Raw genomic sequence first — 21,258 nt, 5'->3', positions numbered from 1 at the left:
GCGATAGAGAGAGAGGCAGCGACTGTCGCACAGAAAGAGAACATCAGAGTAAGCCAGACAAAACATCAAAAGAGTTTTAGACTGAAATGTGAAAAGCTCCACTACTTTTCAGGCATCTCCCATTGAGCCCACTCCTACACCCCTCAGCTCTGATCAGCCAGCCAAGGCCCTGCTCAGACACGCAGAGACAGACATGGCACCAGGCAGGCCCTCCGCTGGCAGCTGACATCTGTATTCACAGCATGGAAAAAGCAAACATTACTGAAACTCGATCTTCTGCTCACTAGGCCGCCGTAGTGGTAAAGGAAAGGTTTGACCAATGTTTGCTGATTTGGGAATGGCAGGAGTCACGGTCATGTACGGGCCCTTCACGCTCCAGACAAGCAATGCTATTACAGAGTGGAGAGCTCCAGTAACTCGCTTGATATTCAAAACTTACGGCTACGTTTATGCAACAAAGAAATGTTTGTATGACCTGACTCCAGTTTCCAAATTAATCTTACTTATGTGTGCTGTTGAAAAGTAGCTGATGCTGTCAATTTAAGATCTGGGCTCAAGGAATAATGCAAACTTACTTCCAATTGCATACTTTTACTGGAGGAAACCCTCTAATTGAAGTTTGACATACTTGATGTGCGATTTCCTGATTTGGCACAATTTAGTACAGAGATTCATTGTCCTGTTGAGGTTACTGTTCTTACCTTTTCCTTCTTATCCATCAGCAGGTTAAAGTTCCCACTTATGTGCTGAAATCTCTCGATTACTTGATGAATTAGCAAAAAAATCCAGGCCCTTCGTGATTCCCAGAGGATGTATACCTATGATTATGATATTCCCTGACTGCTCGTCTTTCCCACGAAGAACCTCAAATAGACCATAAGATTGGCATTTATGTTTTGAGTAAAATATTTCCACATGTATTTGAATTTGACCGTGTTTGGCATTTGTCCAATTATTAATGCATTACCATGAGCCTGCACTGTACTTTGTGTTAGTATGCTTATAATTCGTAGCAGCAAACACACCAAAATAAGATGCTAAACTTTGGCAAGCCAGTCTTGTTATTGTAAGCATATTAGCATGCTGACATTAGGATTTAGTTCCAAGCACCAGTGTGGCTCATAGAGCTGCTAGTGTGACCATGCTGTGAACTAAATTCTAATTCAAGTACAATTGGTCATAATTTCAGTGCATGGTTTGCCCAGAAATAAATAACCTTCTTTGAAAAGGCCTTTGTGCAGAAACATCTAAGAGACATTTTGACTTCAATCAGCACACTGGTCAATGGTAAACACAATCACCCTCTCAACACAAAGCAACAGTCTAAGTGACAAAGTAGAAAACACAGTCATATGCCAGGGTGCCAGCCTGTTTAACACTTCGCCAAGTCAGATTTGGCAGTGCCACTGTGTTTGGCTGGGCACTGGGTGTTGTATCGATGTAGAATACACAAACAGTCTGGCATACAAGGTAACAATTTTTTTCTTCTCCTCTCTTGCACTTGCACATGTCTTTTTAACATCAAGGGACACATTTCCAGGAATACTCTATGATTAGAACTGAAGCCTTTCATGAGTTGCATGTTGTTGAATTTTGTTTCCACTTCATAATCATATGGGTTCCTAACAATTAGACCTAACATACTACAAGTTAAATTCAGCAATAAGACATACACAAGCTGTCCAAAGTCATGTCTTAAATAATCTTAAATGGATAGCCTGTCCATGGCTCTAGTTAATCAGATAATCAGGCCTAATCACCATTTAATTAATTCTACCAGCAGCAGCTATATACAGTTAATATTCTTCACTACTGATCATTCTCAACCAAGTCATCGTGATTAAGAGGCAAGGAGAGGACAGAGAGGTCTATCCGAGTCTTGAACTCTGAATATTCTTCACCAGGATCAAGATGAGAACTATAGTGCCTAAACCAGCACAGTCAGCTCTATGAACACCAAAAGAGATTATGTTTGATGACTAACCCACACCACAGCCAGAAGATGAAAATGAGAGAAACACCATTATATGCAATCTCAAAAGTAGGACAGTTCTACAAAAGACGTGACAATGACTCTTTGAATAAGGAGTCCAAGTCACAAACCATACTGCAGAGATGTAAGGAAGACCAGTGTACCATATCCACTGAGCTGACAGGTGTGTGTCTGTGTGCCTATCTGTGTGAACGTCCCTGTCTCTGAGCTCAACACTACCCTCTATGTTTCTCTTTTCGATGTGGTTTGCATCACAGCAATGGTCTGGCTCTGTATCCATAGCAACAGCTGCCAGATGAGTACTAACTGTGTTGAAGGTGGGGACAGTCACAGGAAGGCGTAGTCTGCTGCCCCTCTCTGGGCTGACGTAGTATTACAAAAACACAGGAAAGCTGTTCCTAACAGAAACAATAATGGCCAATACTAGAGGAGGAAAATCCTTCATTCAGTATAAACGTCCTTCTATGGACAAAACAGTGCGTTGTAGTTCAGATATATTAGCACGTACGCAACATATAAAGTGGACATAAATGAAACATGACATGATGAAAAAAATTACACAATTAGGGCACCATAGATAAGTAATGATAATTTGACAAAATGTGACCTTCACTTTGTCATGTTTTCAAAACATGTAAGTTATAGATGTGCCATATACAATTACCTGATGCCTGAATTGCACATGTATGAGACTTATAAAGAGTAAAGGTGTATGATGATAAAAGATGAGAGCAGTTCGTGTAAGGAGTTATATTAGAGCTTATGTAGTAATCACTGAGTGTATATGGATCCACAGATGCTGACAATCACCAAACATGAAAACTATGGGTTATTTACAAAACCACAGTGCTTTGAGTAGCATGAGTGAGTGTCTCACATTGGCAACCCCCTCAGCGTGACCTCATAAGAAGCTCCTATTGCACTCTGCAAGCCAGGATTGGCTGGGACTAAGTATGTCGGTGTCAAAGAGAGACAAGCCCTCCCCTATAAAGGGGCTGATGCAGCCATCATTCAAAACACCACCTCTTCCTCGCTACACACGAGCAAGGAGGGGGGTCTGGTGTAAATATGTAAATAGCCTAACGTTCTCTTTTATAGCATTCGTTTCATGTCTCACATTGGGAACTACTGACTCCTGGATTTTTGGCAGATGTTAACCAGGAGCCACTGTCACAAAGAGCACTGCTGTGATCTCCCTACAATAAGCACTGAATGAGCAAGTGAGGAAGCTGTAGCATCAAGCCTATAAAACCTAGCAAAAGTATGTGGTGAGGCCCAACTTGCTGCAGCACAATTGACCTGAATGGAGAGCCCTCTAAAAAGAGCTAATGAAGTGACGATGCCCCTGGTAGAAGGCACTCACAGCCCCACTGATGGCTGTAGACCCCTAGAGCTACAGTATATGCCAAGGCAATAGCCCCCAACACCCAATGAGAGACGTTGTTTACGGCTTCCCTAAGTGGTTCTTTGCCCATAATACAAATACCTGGTCACTCCTCCTACAGCCTTTGTAGACAGTCTATGTAGACACGCAATGCCCTAACTGAAGTAAGCATATGTAACCGCTGATGCTCCACCGAAGCAAATGGCGAATAATAGAAGGACGCAAGGTCCTTTGGAGAACCCCCGACCTTAGACATAAAGAGAGAGAGACCTTGTTGAGGAAGCCCTCAACATTCTGAATGATCTCAATAACATTCTGAGGGAGGCCCACAGTATTTAATTTGAACAACTCATGGGTAAGGCCCAGGGAGTAGGCCTCTCTAGGTGGGGTTGAAAGATGGCTTGAGACAGGTCTCTGCAAATTGGTAGGCGCCAAGTTTCCTGGTAGAGGAGCTTAGTCATCTCTGCCAGCAATTGTTTTGACAGCCAGTGGAGAGCTATAAGATTCACCTCCTCCTGTACCTTGGCCAGGGTTGGAGAAATAAGAGCCACTGGGGGAGAGCCTACAGAAGGATATGAGGCCACAGTGAGCCTGTGAGGTGAGATGGGAAGTGGCTGTGGAGGCCTTGTCCCTTCCTAAGATGAAGGCTTTTTCTGGTGAGCCTTTGAGGTGAGTTAGAAGGTGGCTGTGGAGGCCTTGTCCCTTCCTAAGATCAAGGGTTTTTCTGACCTTTCAGAGGTGGCGCACTTGGTGGAGCCAGGGGAGCCACCTTGATCGCCTGAGGTTTAGGCTGCCTAGTGATTCTGAAGCTGGAAAGTGGTCGTGACGCCTGCCAGCCTGCGCCAATGTTTGGCGCTAAGCGGCAGGGAGAGGTTTTCTTGGCAAACACAGCTTTTGTGCTTCATCATCCCATTTCTTTTCCTCACATCTCCTCTGCATTGATGAGACAGCTTTCCTGAAATTGTCCTCAGGTATAATGGGGTGTCCAGGAGATCCTCCTTTTCTTTGGTCGACAGTGGGGTGAGATTAAACCATCTCTCCTGTAAGACCAGCCTCATGGCTCTTCCCAGAGACTGGATCGCCACTTTATGTAGATGGAGGCATTGGTCAGTGATAGCACGAACCTCTTCCCATAAACCAGTCAGGCATCTCCTCTTCCTGCTCAGCTTGGTATGCCATCAGAAGAAAGGAAGCATGTATGTATATGACCTCTCCGTCAGGCTAGACTAGAAGTGATCTGCTCTGGACCGGCGGGCCCCGATGACAACACAGAGATTTTTGGGCAGCTTCTATTGGGGGAATGTTACAAAGACAATGCTTCACTATTCCTTGACAATCAAGCATGGAACTGCCTTCCAAAGGATGCTTCCCCTTTTGCTTTATTGCACCAGGAGACAGCAATCTCTTCCAGCAGCTCCGGGAAAATTGGAAGCAGTTGTTTCCCTGTCCTTTTCACTTTCGGCATCATCTTCCGTCAAACCATGACAGATTCGCCTCGGCTTGAACCTCAGGCTACTGGATATTAAGCTTGGCACCCATGCATTTGCACACGTCCTGCAAGTCAAAATCCAGTATAGGGAAGTATGCATCTCTGTCCCCTTCCATGGCCTTTTGCAACCCAGCCTGAAAGTGCCAGTAAGAAGTCATCATCATCCTCGCTGGACATGAGAAGTTATGACCCACCATCTGACTCTTCATCCACCTCTTCAAACAGACATTCGTCTAGGTCCTGGGGGGTGGGCTTCGAGGCATTTAGTTGATCTCCCCAAGTCAGATCAGCTTCATCCCTGGGAACAGTCATCCCTATTAGGTTGGCTCTAAAGCTGCCTGTGTAGCTAACGTTAGCTTGGGGAGTATTGTTGCTCAAAAGTGTTACCACAACCAATTGGTTGGAGCAACTGTGAAATGTATTGCTACTTTTCACAGTCTGAGGCTCAAACTAGTATTTGGTGACAGACTAGTATGAGCAAATCTCTCATGATACTGTTCACCGAGAACAAAAACGCTCGGTGACCAAATTTACACTCGACCTGAAAAAAAAAAAGAGAGAGAGAGAGAGAGAGAGAGAGAGAGAGAGAGAGAGAGAGAGAGAGAGAGAGAGAGAGAGAGAGAGAGAGAGAGAGAGAGAGAGAGAGAGAGAGAGAGAGAGAGAGAGAGAGAGGGAGAGGGAGAGGGAGAGAGAGAGAGAGAGAGAGAGAGAGAGATAATGGAACTTTTGCTCGCAGCAAGAAGAGGATTTTGAATGATGACTTATGCAGTGTCAGCCCCTTTTATAGGGGTAGGGCTTGTCCCTCTTGGACGACATGCTTAGAGTGAAATAGGAGCTTCTGATGAGGTCACGCTAAAGGCGTACCCAATGCGAGACACGAAACGAAGGCTATGAAAGAAAACTGGGTGTTGCCCCTAATTAGTTTGCCGGAATACAATAATAGTAGAAGGTTATTGTTAAAATAAATTGCCTTTAGCATTGTGAGATCTGAGTTTAAGGAGTATTAAACACAGTCAGTTGTTCCTCTGTGAGGATTTCTTTAGACTACATTACCAACTGTACCTCCAAACGCACAATTTTGCTAATGCACATGTGAATGAAAGCATTTTATGGAAGGGTTTCGTGCTAAGGACTAATCATTCAATGGTTCAATAAAGTTTTAAAGCCTTAAATTGAGGTGAAAATACATTTAGACGCTGCAAATGCACTCAGACACTGAAACCATCTGTTTTCTTAAAGGTAACTTTAAGGAATGTTCGTTGCTGAAATTAAGCAAATAAAAAGCCCCAAGGCCCATCATGAACCACATCCTTTCCTAGTCCTATTAAACAAAAATTCTCAAAGAGGAATAGTGTTTTTAGTGACATTTTTGCAGAAATCACCTTTGAAGGAAGAATTCATTTTATTAACTGCTTGATAAAATGCCACTTTACATTCTCCACAGTTGCTGGTATGGGTGAGCCTTGAATTAGGCACATGAATAATGGCAATTACTACAGTTCAACTTGCAGTCAAGGCTGCTGAGAAGGAAAAGACACAGAGTCTAGTCCATACTGCTGTGGAATAACAAAAAATTATGTTTTATCCTTTGACATCTGCTCCTCGTTAAGCTGAGATAGAAAACCCCCAGATCCATCACGGTCAGTGTTAAATCTGACACGTTCTCAATGCTTTCTCTATGGCTGTGTGTCCTGGAGCCGCTTGTCTGTTTCCCCATGTTCCAGATTACCTTCACTGATTTAAGTCTCCCCAGATACGGGAAGAAAAAAAAAAAAATCCTTTACGGATCCATTTCAGCATGTAGAACAGAAAAAGGGGGCTTCAGTAGAGATGTCAATTTCCCTGCTGCAATCTAACAATGAACTGGGAGAAGCACATATAGAACAAGTAAACTTTACAGGTCTAACAATGTTTTTGTATGCAGTGGGTATGCATGATGTAGAGCAGAAATTCTCTGCCATATAGACAGCAGGAGCATTTGTCTAATGTGAAAAACATCAGTACTGGGTAGCCAAAGATTCAGACAATATAAACAATAATACAGTGTCTGCATCATGATTTATTCGGGTGCTGAACAAAAACATGTAAATATCTGATATTACAGGTACATAAAGCATGTGCTGCCTCCATGGCTTGTGAATTAGCAGATCCACCAGCCACTGACACATACGTCGTCATTATACTATCAATAATTATCAAAATAGCAAATTTGACTTTAACAAAACCCACTAAATTAGCGGGTTACTTGATGCAAACCTCCTCTAAGGTTGGGATTTGCCCTGCTAACAGTGTGATTGTCAATTGACTAATGCAGAAGCCAGTAGGACAAGAGTATTTTGGAAGTAATTACCTCTCCATCATGGCCTCTCCTCATTGACAGGCAGCATTTCAAGACCAATGGGAGTATTAGTCTCCTGTGACAACCAGGCTGATTGGCTCCAAGATTTAAAACGGGTCCCCAGGCTAAGAGAGCAGATCAGCACTTTTATACAAAGAGAAAGAGAACAGGAGATTGAAAGAAATATAGAAGAGGAGAAGATCAACTGAAAAGTAGAGGATGACAAGAATTTGTAAGATAAAAGTAAGAAAGATGCTTTGAATGCTCACACGAGTAGAAAGTGGCATGTTTACCATCAAAATGAGACGAGGGAGCTCTCAGTGTATGTACAGGAAAGACATCTGGACACAGGAAAGGGGATGACTGCAAGTTTAAACCTTCACACACTTTACACAACTGCTAATGTATGAATATGAAAAGCACTTTGCCAGATGACAGTCATTTATCAAGACAAAAGCAAAGCCGGTGTCTACCATAAACAAAAGCAGCAAGGAAGCATCCTTCCAGAAATTTGATTAAAGACTCAAACATATTTCGAAAACAACAATTCCTTGCTCGATTTAATGATGTATGTAGGTGTGTGTTTTATACCTTAAATACCAATATCAATAAATGTAATACAATTACAGGACTCCTTGTAATAAAACACAATCCAAAACATAGTTTTTCAATTCCAGTCAGCAATGTCCCCAATATACATCAAGCAAACATTTGAAACCTACCCACTTAGTTTAAACTGAGATATTGCACTTCTCTTATAAAGCTATTCTGCCAGTTAATCTTCCACCAAGTTGAGACCCATATTTAATAAAAAAAGAAAGTCCAAATCAAAGCAGGAGAAGTAGAGATATCTCAGCATTAGGCCTGTAAGTGAACTATGCTGAAATTCAATATTGACATTAACATGTAATATATAAGCTTATGGCAATTGTATTTTTAATTAAAATTTCCATTTATATAACAATAGTTATACTGACAGAAAACAGTTGACATTAAAAGATACTCAAGAAAAAAAAAGGTCTTAGTGAAGCAAGCGCATATATACAATGAAGAAATTAAAGTTACCTGAAGCAACATCACACAAAGATATAATATCAAGATATCAGCAAATCACTACAACACCTACAAACTATACAAATGTATGACTAAGCCGAAAATATCTAAGTTTATTAGGTCTTTATAGTGGTGAGATGCATTACCATAATGTCTTCTGGGTTCTCTCCAGGCCCACTCTATTTCACTGCAAGATAAATTGACAACTGCTGGGGTGTAATAAGAGGCAGTATGTAAAGTAACCCCAGGCCAACAGTGGGTGAACACAGCACTGACAGACCAACCACTGGTCACAGGAGTGAAGAGAGGGCAGGAGAGTGGGAGGGGGGAAAATATCAGGGGGAAAGATGTGGAAGTGCTGAAAGCAAATGGGGTGTGAATGGAAACCAAAGAGGTTAAACAAAAGGTCATAAAGAATGAATGAAAGATTAAAGAGAGAAGGAAAATCAGGGTTTGTTCTAAGTGTGTCTGTATTCCAGTCGGACCTGATCCGAGCATGTTTCTCCTGTCTGTAATTGTACAACCAGTTGTTGGGACACAGAACTCCTCCTTGTACTTAGCCACGTGGGGAAGGGAGGGTTGTTCTCTCTGATTAAGCTGGGTCTGCCACAGTCGGCATCACCTCATGGCCCAGGGCAAGCTCATTAACTCTGCCACCAGGGGGCAGATGTCACTCAGGATCATTAAGTGTGAGGGACAGCATGTAGAGAGTGTGTGAGCGAGCGAGAGATAATGCTGAAGAGAATGCTGAATTTGCTGAAGCCGGTGTTTGGTTTCACATTGTAGGTGTGTGTTGGTGCCAACATTTATTAGCATCTGAGCTGTTGATCTGAGCTTTTTTTTTTTTTTTTTTTTTTTTTTTTTAAACACAAAAAATGTTTTAAAACCAATTTAACTAAAAGTTACACACTCTAAAATGTAACCAAAAAGGTTCAGCTCCATTTCCCAAAGTCCAAGATTCAGTCAGTCAACAATATACAATTGTCCTGAAAAAGCAGTAAAACATCTGAAAGAGTGGAATAGGTTGGCAATGAAAATGAAATCATTTATGTAGGCAACTAGTCCTCTGTCAATTAAAAAGGTTCCTCCTCCAACACGTTAAAATAAAAACGGAAAGGTAAAAAGTAAAACAGCAGAAGTTGTCGCATTATGACTTTAATGGCATTTTTCATTACATCGCACCTGCCTTTTAGTTCTGTCTTGTTCCTTCTTATGTAATTCTTTACATAACCCCCATCCTATCCTTAAAAAAAAAAAAATCCCTTATTTTATTCCCTCTGTCACACACTTTAAACCACTAACATCCATCTCTAGTCATTCTTTATTCTGTCCATCAGGCCATCTATCACTCATCCATCCGCTTAGAGAGGGGATGACTGACCCACATCCCTATCATCGTCAGCCTGTCACACTGCTGACTCAAGACACACTCAAGATGCTGTGTGAACGCACAAATACAGACGTGCAGCCTTGCTCATGCGAATGAATACAGTTGGCAACACATGCATACAAAAGAGACACTCAAACACGCCACATCTGCTCACCAATCTAATTTTAGAAACAGGATGGGAACACACATATGAAGAAAAAAAACAGCACAAACAGAAGGAAGAGGACGCTTAAAGGTGCATCCTGTCCTTATGTCTGAAAAAATAAAATGAACAGAAAGAGCACGTACATCTATCATGATGTCCACTCCAACTAATCCTGTTTGTTCTTACGCACACACATTTATTACCAGTTTCATCTAGACACAGTGTTATCTTTTCTTTATATACCTTGTATCTGACAAGAAAACTTTAGGGCAACATTTAATTTTAACCTTCACTTTACTACAAACATTTGTAAAGCTGTGTGTGTGTGTTCCAGGGCTGTAGGCTAATAGGCCAGCAGTCACTGCTGGTTACGTCTACAGTCATTTCTGGGTCAGCATCAGGCAGCGCTCATCCAGCTCTGCATCCCTCAACAGCTGACTCCAGGCCAGACACACACACACACACACACACACACACACACAGTACAGCAGGGGAAAATGAGCATGAATGGCTTGTATAAACAAACACTCCAACTGAACACAAAAAATATATAATCTACTTTAATTCAAAATAAAAAAAAAATCCTGCAATACAACTAAACATGCAGAACAAGATGCATTTGTTCAGTGATTAGGTTACTTGCATCCAGCCGCCCACTGGCCACATGAAAGCAAGCACCAAGACACAGCCGCATGATCAACTTGGAAACAGCATGGGTGTCTACATAGATTTGATTTCATGTATCAATTACTCCACACTCTGGTCTATGTATTTATGCCTTGCAAGTGCATTTTGTCAATGTGAGTGTGCATGGTCTCATGTTCTGTTTGTGAATGTCCTGCCTGGGAACAGAAGTGTGCACAAGTTTAAATATGAGCCATAATTATATTTTTGTCCTAACACCACAGCACAAGCAGCAGGATGATGCCCAGTGAACTGTGGGATGAGCTCTGTGTGTTAGAGAGAGTTAGAGGGAGATCATTTTGTGTGGAACTGGGATGTTAAGCTTGCACTGATGAAGTTGTTACGAGTGAACAACACAACAAGAGAGTGTGCAGAATCTGCTTGCACACATATTCTCACGCAGACACGTTCAAAGTGTTCTCCAACACCGATGCATTTTAAAAGAAGCTCAGGTTGGAGCCGGACCAGGACCAAGGACTTGACCCCTAGTTCCCAGCCTTAATCCACCGTAGAGGTCTACTTCCAAACCACAGTGACGACACACTGACAGTCACACAGATCTCTATGCTTTCACACAGCCCCTGTCTGTGTCACATCACATCATGTAAATCAGTACTTCTTTAAAGATTCATAGAAAATACACACCTGTTGTTTCGTGATGATCTGCAACACAAAATCATGGCATAATTACACTTTTTTGCTTTTTCATTGAACATAATTGTTTAACACTTTGGCAAATGGCTCATTCCCTTCCCGTTATGAACCTCATGCTGCCCAAAGGGAACAAAATACAACAGTTTCCTTTGTAAATCAAAGCATTAAAAATACAATTGGCAGACAATTATTTGCCAGCAGAATTTCCATTTGTTGCAGCTGCCGACGTTAATGTTCTTGTTTGAAACGTTAGTAGTACTCATTTGTTGAAAATAAAAGATGTGAATTGTATTTTAATTTTAAAATAAAATTCATATGAAATTCAATAATATGAAATAAAAAAGTGAATAAATTCAAAATTTCAGGGAATAATTTAACATTTCCAATAGATTACATATGTATACTTCATGCATTCTTGTTGTTTCTCATTAACTTGTTATAAGTGTTATAATCTTAAAATTATTAATTTAACATATTTTTGGTTTAAATGACACATATGTTTGCTGAGTTACACATATGAATTTTAGCCAAAAATGAGGCTGAGCAGGGAGCAGGGCAGGCCTGCGCTCCAGACAGACGGACAGACAGACAGGGGATGGGCTGGCTGGGAACTGGCAATGAGTATCACTATCACATGCTTCCACGAATAAACATGCAGCTGAAACATCAGGTCTTAGACCAGGACAAAAAAGTTAAGTGTTCCATCTTTCACTGAGACAGCTAATACTCAGAAGAGAAACACAGGGAATAAATGCCCCCCCCACATAACAGAAGAGCAACTCTTATATAAAGACAGACTGAAGAACTCCTACATACAGACACTTCGTGATACAAGTTTTATATTTTTGTGTGAGTCCCTGTCTCTCTCTGTGTGTGTCCGTGTAGCAGTGGCAAATAAGAATAGAGTTCAAGTCCCGACACTGTCTCCATTTCTCTCTGCCTCAATGAAATGTAACTTGAGTTCACTGTGTTAAAGAACATCAAACCTTACAGAGCAACTTATTCCCAATTAGTTTTTTACACTAGCTAGCTACCTAGAGCCTCCATATAAGGGAGTAGATGCTATGTGCATTATATTTATATGCCAATGAACTATAAAAAGGAATATATTATGTAAATTATGGAGGTTAAACGTAATTATGTAAAAGCAAGGAAGGAACTGTATATTGTATATAAAGACGTAACACCATTTGTTTATACTGTGAAATGCATTTAAGACTATTCTGAAAAACCCGCATATTCCCTGCAACTGTTCAACATTAAAAGGTGCAGCCCAGTGCTACTACACTGCCCCTTAATGTCTTCTTCTGAAGTCATATGGACCAATTTGGGCTAAGAGACAATATATTTTTAACAAAAAGCCTGATATTAAACTGCAGGATGGAGCAGAGACAGGACAAGGCAAAGCACAAAAAATAATACACGACACAAAAAGGGAAAACTGGGTATGAGGGGTAGAAGACGGTATGGAGACCTGGTCGGGTGCCAGTGCTGGGAGTGTGCCACAGATGTGCCCCCCCTCCCCCAACCACCCATGGGGAAAATGTGCCGAGTAGTCAGAAACTGCCTCCTCATACACATACATGCACTAGCTCCACCAGCTGTAATTTAGCAGCAAAAAGGCAGGACCACCCAAGCAAACTACATAGTGTCAATCACACTGAAGTGTATCTCAGCTTTTACTTGGCAGATAGGTGGTAGGTCTGTGAAGGGTACAGAGTTCACTCATTACGTTTATTCTCTGCTAATTTTTAGACCAAGAAAAATGTTTGTAATCCTTCATCTCAAGGCAACAAAGGCAAAAGTTGCGTTTGCATAAACAATTAACTCAAAGCCATGCAGGAGTTCAGATACTGAAGCCACAATTATGTGATTCCAGAATCACATGAGATGAAGCGGCGAAAATCAATGTCGTATGTAAGAGTATCAAGGCATAGATTTTTCCCTTTTTACTAGTTACGTAACAAGTGGCCTCGGTTACCATTTAACTCTGTTGTTATAGTGCACGTATATATATATATATACACACACATCTCTGTTTATAGCTTTCTGTGTAACCTTTGTTTACTCCAGCAGTTTTGCTGAAGGTAGCCTTTTTGGCGGACTTTACTAGAGCTTATGGGGATATATATGAGAGAGAGAGAGAGAGAGAGAGAGAGAGAGAGAGAGAGAGAGAGAGAGAGAGAGAGAGAGAGAGAGAGAGAGAGAGAGAGAGAGAGAGAGAGAGAGAGAGAGAGAGAGAGAGAGAGAGAGAGAGAGAGAGAGAGAGAGAGAGAGAGAGAGAGAGAGAGAGAGAGAGAGAGAGAGAGAGAGAGGGATTGAATTTTAGCCTTGACACTATGCATGGCCATGTCTGTCTTTTTGTTAGCTGTAAATATTCTAATAATATATGCTCACTTACTTACTTGATAGATAGATATAATCTAAGAATCATTTGTGTATTGCCACACAGCATCAAAAGATGACAATAGAGTTTTATATGGCTTTTATAGAAAAATAGAATAGAAAATAGAAAGTATTACACTATAATATAAAACAATAAGTGATTATGTATCGTTATGGGTTATCCAGCGCACAAAATGGTAAAAACTCCAACTTTACCAACAGTGACCTTTGCCTTTTCTTTTTTAAACTGTACATGTTTTGCCATAATTACCATCATCAGAATTGTTTAAAATACATTGTTTTCTTAGTGGAGTACTTTTACTTTTGTAGCTAATCTGTGTAGTAGTTTTACTCAAATAAAAGATTTGAAGTAGTACTTGCATTGGAAAATTTATTTCAGGTGAATACTTTAGCATTAGGTGTATGCAGGTCTTGCACCTCTGCTCAAAGCCTTTTTGTGAAATTTGTGAATTATTTCCTGTCATAGCAAATGGCTGAGAGGAAGTATACTTATTTATCAAACACAATGAAATTTGTATTTTTCTTACCTGATGCAGTAATTGAAGTAAAGCCATCACCATTAAGCAACATCAAGGAAAGCAGGGCCATGAAAGAGAAAAGGGAAATATTTGTCATTATCAGCACCATTTGCAGAAAAACTAAACTGAATTATTTAATTGGCCAAGTACTTTTATTTGAAATGCTAGGGTTTGTGCTAGGAGTGTGTGGAATTACAATACAACATTAACATTCCGACTATGAGTAGGTGTAGTGTTCGTATACTTATATTAAACTAACATAGCAACTAACACTCTGCAACCGCAAACAAAACGACAGACATGGCCATGTATAGTGTCAGGGTTAAAAATAAAAGCAGCAATGGAATACTGTGTTTTTAATCTTCTATATGCTTCAGTATGTACATATGCATAGAGTCTAAAATACACTTGCTGAGGGCAAAACAAGAAAGTAAATTTTTATCAGGATCAATACTCTGCACATATATACATTTAGCCAAAACATGCTACCTTCCTTAACCGACGGATGTGCTGACAACTACACTCAGCACCCAATAATTGCTTTTACAGACAACACATTGACTCACGGCCGCTTCCATCCCCATAAGCTCTAGTAAAATCCGCCAAAAAGGCTACCTTCAGCAAAACTGCTAGAGTAAACAAAGGTTATACAGAAAGCTATAAACAGAGATGACACACAAGGGCACAACTAAAGCTTTCACTGTGTTATGCTTTACTACGGTAGCAGCAGAACTTCTGAAAAGAGGAATTTAGGGGAACAGCTCCCATTACAAATCTCTCACAGCAAAAGAATCAAACCTGGACAAACTGAGAAGAATATATAATGGCTTCTGTGGCAAACACCATCACAACTTGCCATCACTGCAAGTCCTGGCAAACCTGAAGGGCCACAGATGCAAATGTAGGTCGTGGTGTTTTAATTAGGTGGCAAGGGCTTATGGTGTTGATGTTAGCTCTCCTGCTAAATCCTGAACGCAGTCAGAAGCCTTCGCTTTAACTCTAGCAATGTGCAGGAGCCAGACCCAAAGCTAACATTACACAGAGCTGAGGCTGCTGGGGATGTAGAGGCTTACAGGCCTGTTTGCCTTGGAGGCTGTCTGGGCAAATGCAGTTGTGTAACTCAGCAATACTTTCGACTCATAAAAGCTAAAGAAAGAAACCTACGTAGACTCGCCGGCACTAATGAAACACAGCAACACACGCTTTGCACAAAATATGTGCAGCTAAAACTGATGAGGAATCGGGGAGAAACACAAAAATATTAAGCTGCACAGCTGCCACATATTTCCTTTTTAAAACATCCTTGAAGGTGAATATTCATGCATAAAGTCAAACACAATCAGAAATAAAGTCCTTATTCCAAGTAACCCTGGAAATCTGGCCCTGTTTTGCAAAAATCTTTCTGTGTGTGTGTGTGTGTGTGTGTGTGTGTGTGTGTGTGTGTGTGTGTGTGTGTGTGTGTGTGTGTGTGTGTGTGTGTGTGTGTGTGTGTGTGTGTGTGTGTGTGTGTGTGTGTGTGACATTAGTCAGATTCTATTCAACTAGCTGTACGCTCTGTTTAGGTCAGAGAGCATGTGCGTGGGTGAGTCTAAATGTGATAATCTACAAGATGATGAGAAACAATATATCACATTTATTTTCCCCTCATTTCAGTAGAAAGTCATTTGATGCAAATCATGTATAAGCCTTCTAAAAAAGGCCAGTGAAGAAATGGAAACAGAGCCAGTAGGTGTTGAGTTGAAGCAGAGTTCAAAACATGACCACAGAACAGTACTGACCTACCACTACGTGAAACTATGGCACATGTGCCAGAAGAAGAAATCAAAGATGGCATAAAAAGTCTGGTTATTATTGTTAGGTGCATAAGCCTTTTGACTGTAAACCATATTCTCTCTTTTTCTAACTGGTTTACATAAAAAACTAACCTTAAATCTCAATGAAACTGGAAGGAGTTCTAAAAACAACATGACCACACATTATCGCCCTATAAAGTTAATATGGTAAAGCATTAGCAAACATTTCAAACAGTTACCATTTTATGCATACATAATACATAGCTGTAGTGCAGTTTCACATTTTTACAGCAAGCAGCATATATTGACAGCCAGGTGAGCAAGTTGTCCGAGTAGTCACAGTGAGGGTGATGACACAAGCAAACTTGCTTAAAACACAGTTAAAAAAAAAAGCAATGAAGAAACAGGTTCACATGTTTTTTTTTTTTCATCCACAGGACAAAAAACCTTGGTTTTACAACTTTCAGAGGAAGACAGTTATCTACAGACTATGTAAAGTGAAATATGTAACAAAGGCTATGTAAGCATCTGTTTTTAATTACCTCAAAATGGAACATGTCTGCAAGTGTATAATGTTTCTTTAACAGTTGACCTAATCTGTCAAAACAGCTCCACTGAAAATGCAGACAACAGACACACATCGCATCCAGTTAAAAGCCAACTTAAAAAGAGGAGGGGGGAGGAACATTTGATAGGCACAGGTAAGATTCTTGCAGATGAGAAAAGGTAATGAGGGTTTCTGAGTAAACGCTTGATGCAATTAATATTCTTCAAAACTGGGGCGTGCTTGCCATTTCTGCCTGCGCTGAAATAGCACATCATTAATCATTGTTTTGGAGGGGAAAGCAATCTCCCGCTGCAGGAAAACCAAATCCTCGAGCAACGGTGGGCAGGTAAGCTCAAGTAATGTTGCTGAGTTGTAATAAGAAAAACAAAATGAGACAGAGAAGGACGAGCAGGAAAGAGATGGGAAGCAGGAGGAAGAAAAAACTACAGTAAATCAACGGTTTGTGAACTATGTCTGTCTAAGGCCACAAATGATTTCAGAGAGAAAACCACTTCAGGTCCAGATGTCCTCAACTCACCTTAACTTCCATCAGCACAGACAGGTCAGCCTACCTTTAACAAGGAGCTACAGGGAAACACCACCCATCTCTCCCTGTGTCTCTTTCTCACACACAAATTTTTTTTTTCTTGCTGACATAGCTAAAATGTGGTATACTGAGAAGATTGTAGCTTTGTTTAAAATGTGTGAACGAGGGAGGCTGAGGAAGGCTCCAGTGTCAGCTCCAGCTGCTAACTGACAGGCTGAGGCAGAGTGAGCGGTCAGCCTTGGAGCAACTCTACATCCTGTGGTGTCTCCCTCAGTCCTGCACGGATCTGTAGCAACTAAAGAACAACACCAGCTGTTCTTATAATGGAAATACTTGAAAAAATAAAAATAAAAATCCAGATTTAATTTCTCCCTAAATCAAAACCAAATTCTCACTTGATAAACCAGTGAATAAATATGGACAGTTATATTCCGTAACCTGACGTGTCCGTACTCAAACACGTCTTCAGTACGTTAAGTAGCAACCTGATTAATTTGAAATTACTAATTATCCCAGTAACTGAATTGGGTTAGGTTTTGGGTGGATTTGGGCCAGTTTGGGCTGAGCATTTTGTTCTTTTATGTACAAATTGTATTTGTTTTGACACAAGAACGTGAGAATTTCAGTTCTCGCACGAGCTGCAGGTATCTACAGAAGTCATCCCTGACCTGTCATTGAGTTTGTTGCCCACAGTTTACTCTTTATGCATGAACTGTCCAGTCTTTGAAAGTCTTAGCTAGTCTTCCCTTGTGTCCCCAGCTTCACATGTGAAGCTCTTAGACTCACATTTGTGTCCATAAAGCAGATATCTACTCGTCCACTGAAAGTGCTTCATGTGGAAAAAGCATAGTGAAGAGTACAAAGAAGTCTACAGGAACACGTCTCATGGGAGAAAACCACATTTAAAAGCACCAACCCAACAGTGTTAAGTAGTGTTACCAATAGGTAATTATGTAGAGAATTACTTCTCTTCTTCCTGTAGAAATACATTCATTGGTTGGCTCTCTGTGGAGCATTTTAAACACATGGACCCAAAGCACACACAGACACACACACACACAAAAAAAAAAAAAAGCGTTAAAATGCACTTCAGCCACGTTTCAAGAACACGATTGAAAGGCTTTCTGTGTAGACACACTACTTAAAAGAGTTGGGTCTGGGTGTCAGTGTAAAACAAATAATCTAATCTACTGAGACAGCAGTAAGTGCAAGGGATTTTTAACTGCTTCCGAGTGAAGCATCCATCACCACAAACCTTTCACTTAAATGATTTGAAATCCATCCAACACAAACAACCTCTCATAAAGTTTATTTTTTAGAACCAATGTTCTACAGTGTAAAAACTAGAAAACATAATTACTTGCGGATGTATTTAGCTCAAAACCATGAGGCTGTTGTATTATCTGGCATCTTTTGTACACAGAACAGCATATTTGGAGCATATGGCCTTGACTTTCAATTACAATTACATAGGTTACAGTATAAAAACACTTCTAAATGTTAGGAAATACACTACTGTCATACCATTTAGGTTAAGTACTTCCAACACTGTTTACAAGAACAAAACAAAAGATAGTTTTGATGACAGACGACACAAATAAAAAGACAGAGGATATTGGGCGAGGAACAAGGGGAGGAAAGAAGAGAAGGAATGCAGAAAGGATATGAGTCAGAGAGGAGAGGGAGGATGTCAGGAAAAGGGGAGTGGTGGGGCATGGGGTGAGCTGAGAGGTTTATCCGTTTGCCAAAGTCTTGTGGTTCTTTCCCTTCACCAGCTTCCACCCCCACCCCCCTGCTTTTAATGGACTGATCAGCGATAAGAGGACCAAAGAAGAAAGTGGCTGATCCATCTGTCTCTAAATGAGATCTTTTCTGTGTAATCTAGAAGACAGAGCAAGAGAAAGACAGGCTTCCAGAAAGAGACCGAGGAAAAGACAGAAAGAGTATGGTAAATCTGCAGGGCCTGCTTGGACTCCTTCCATTACTGCAATCACATTATCTGCACTAACAGATGTATTTGCAGACGCAAGAATAACAAAGGCTCAAATTTGAGGTCAAACACAGAGAAGTGTCTAAAAACTTAGCAAATGCTGTTTTACTTTGTGAGAAAATCTTTCAACCAGCACTTTTAAGAAGGAGAGAATTGGTTGACAATTTATATGCAAATGAGCTTCAATCAGTGACAGCTCATTGAAAGGGCTGAATGCAGTGAGGTGTGGCTAACCCCTGAATCCACTAGAGAAGTTTTTTTTTTTTTAAAGCCTATTTGAGAGATGACAGGTAAAGCAAGGGAATGTGCTCTGCTCAACAGTAAGAATGAGAAATAACAACCAACTTGGTTCATCAGCCCACAAATCATGAACCAAAACACGGGTAACATATTAACATGGCTATAGTTAAGATATTTACATTTAGTTATTCAGCAGACACTTTTATCCAAAGCGACTTACACGTGAGGTATAAGTAAAGCAAAAATCCAAGTCAAAGTGTTCACATTTCACGAGATGCAATTGCGAGAAAGAGCAGAAAGAAAGTTTTTTTTGTTTGTTTGTTTTTATATTAGATTTAAGTGCATAGGAAGTTGCAGAAGAGTTCTGTTTTCAGCAGTTTTTGGAATATTGGGAGAGAGTTTGACAATGCAGGGTGAGTGAGATGGTTGCACAGGTTTGAAGATGCACCAAAGATTATGGTGGAATACTTTGCTTTGTACTGTGATGGTAGTGTCTATTTGCTGATGTCTTGTTGATGGAATTATTTAAAAATTGTTTGTATTCATAGGGTCCCTTCAATGAACACTGTCCCTTCAATGATTTACTTCAATTAGTAAATCTACAGCTATTTGCACATCAAATTAAGTGTCCAAAAGTGTCAGAATTCACAGTCTCAAATATGCATTTGTCAGAGAAGGTATACAAGGTATCTGTTTTTTATAATATTTGTCTGCTTATTATATTTCCACGTAAGACTGGCCAGACAAAATGGTTTTAGTACCTCAGGGGACCCACAACACTATAAAAAAATAAGAAATATTAGTGTTCTCATGAGCAAATATTATTAAATATTCATGGAGATATTAAAACTGCAAGACCCGCACACTGCAAACCCATGGCATAAAGCTCATCAATGTTTTACTGTGAAAGTCCAAAATGGACCTCCCAAATTATTACAAAGGTTCTGTCCATTTCTTTTTAGTGAGCCTTACAGGACCACGGGACACACAGAGGGTTTTATAACTTCACAGCATGCAATCCCAAATTACTGTTTACCAGATATGAAGTCCATAGCAGCACTTTGCAGTGGAAGACTACAGGGGACACTGAAGGGATCCATGCCTGATGACATAAATGTAGCAAAAACAAACACTTAGAAGCAGTGGATAAACGTAACAATTTGGTTGGACTCCTCTGGGAGGTATAGGAGGTGTGGGTAAATGTGTTTGTGGGAACCAGGCCTTCTACAGAGCTCATTTGTGCATGTGTGCATAATAAACCGTGCATTCCAGACGACTGAGGAGAGAAGCACTCTGAGGCTAGTTGACGCAGAATGACAAAGATGGAGTGATAGTCGTGCACCAACGGCATTACAACAATTACTCAACTACACCACCCCCTCCCTCCCCTACACCCCCTTTCACTGCTCACTCTCCCCCTGCAGCAGGGTCTGTATGCAAGGCTGCTGAACTAGAAACAGCTCTCTAAACAACTGACTGGCTGAATGTTCAGAATAACCCCTCGCATTCGAACACACTTCAGCTAACAATGGTGAGATGATGATTTTCCAAAGCTATCATGTGGTCTTGTACTAGCTTTAGCCACATCTGACCTTTCTGGTTCAGAGTCTGCTCACATACTACAGCTGCTGTCCAACACTGGTTCATAACCTGGAAGTCAGGTGGTGATCAGTAGCGTAAAAAAAAAGATATTCAATAAATCATAAAATAGTTTCTTTATATTATTTTGTACTTTTCACCTTAATCTTTGTTTTCTTAATAAATACAATGTTGGACTAATGAAGCAATGATCATGTTTCACTCTTTCCCTCTCAGTCAGTAAAGTTTTAAAAAACTGATCCGTAAGTCACTAAAGTCTGAAGTAACTACAAATAATCAACTTCTCATACAGTTTGCACTTTAAAAAACAATTCAATTTAAAGTCATTAAAAGTCTATCTAGGCCATCAATGATAATTTATGAGGCTCTAACCTTGTACAGTGTCTAATGAGGTCAATAAACAAGCAGCTATTTGGGATTGACATGTTTGTTTGCCCTCAACAGCTCAAGTCAGACTGAGTGTGCTTACGTGGACAAGAAACCAGGTT

The 21,258-nt window shown here is 40.5% G+C and overlaps 1 protein-coding gene and 1 long non-coding RNA gene across 15 annotated transcripts in view; both read right to left on the bottom strand.

The window, feature by feature from the left end:
- The window catches only part of magi1b (membrane associated guanylate kinase, WW and PDZ domain containing 1b), a 135,277-nt gene that overhangs the window by 75,850 nt on the left and 38,169 nt on the right, over positions 1-21,258 (bottom strand). For 9 of the 14 annotated variants that reach the window (XM_067503505.1, XM_067503504.1, XM_067503494.1 and 6 more), the window contains exon 2: positions 11,122-11,139. The exons of the other annotated variants lie outside the window; for them this stretch is intronic. In XM_067503505.1, the coding sequence (XP_067359606.1) occupies positions 11,122-11,139 (18 nt within the window). The remainder of the gene's footprint in view (positions 1-11,121; positions 11,140-21,258) is intronic. 14 annotated transcript variants of the gene reach the window in all.
- On the bottom strand, positions 6,069-11,100 carry LOC137127081 (uncharacterized). Its single transcript, XR_010914375.1, has 4 exons — positions 8,404-11,100; positions 7,498-7,545; positions 7,217-7,348; positions 6,069-6,729 (listed from the first exon to the last, which is right to left on the bottom strand). It is a non-coding gene; the product is annotated as an uncharacterized lncRNA (long non-coding RNA).

This window comes from Channa argus, chromosome 5, assembly GCF_033026475.1.
Source record: "Channa argus isolate prfri chromosome 5, Channa argus male v1.0, whole genome shotgun sequence".
Taxonomy (NCBI): domain Eukaryota; kingdom Metazoa; phylum Chordata; class Actinopteri; order Anabantiformes; family Channidae; genus Channa; species Channa argus.
Note: the sequence above shows the minus strand (reverse complement) of the source record. Positions and strands in the feature narration are given on the sequence as shown.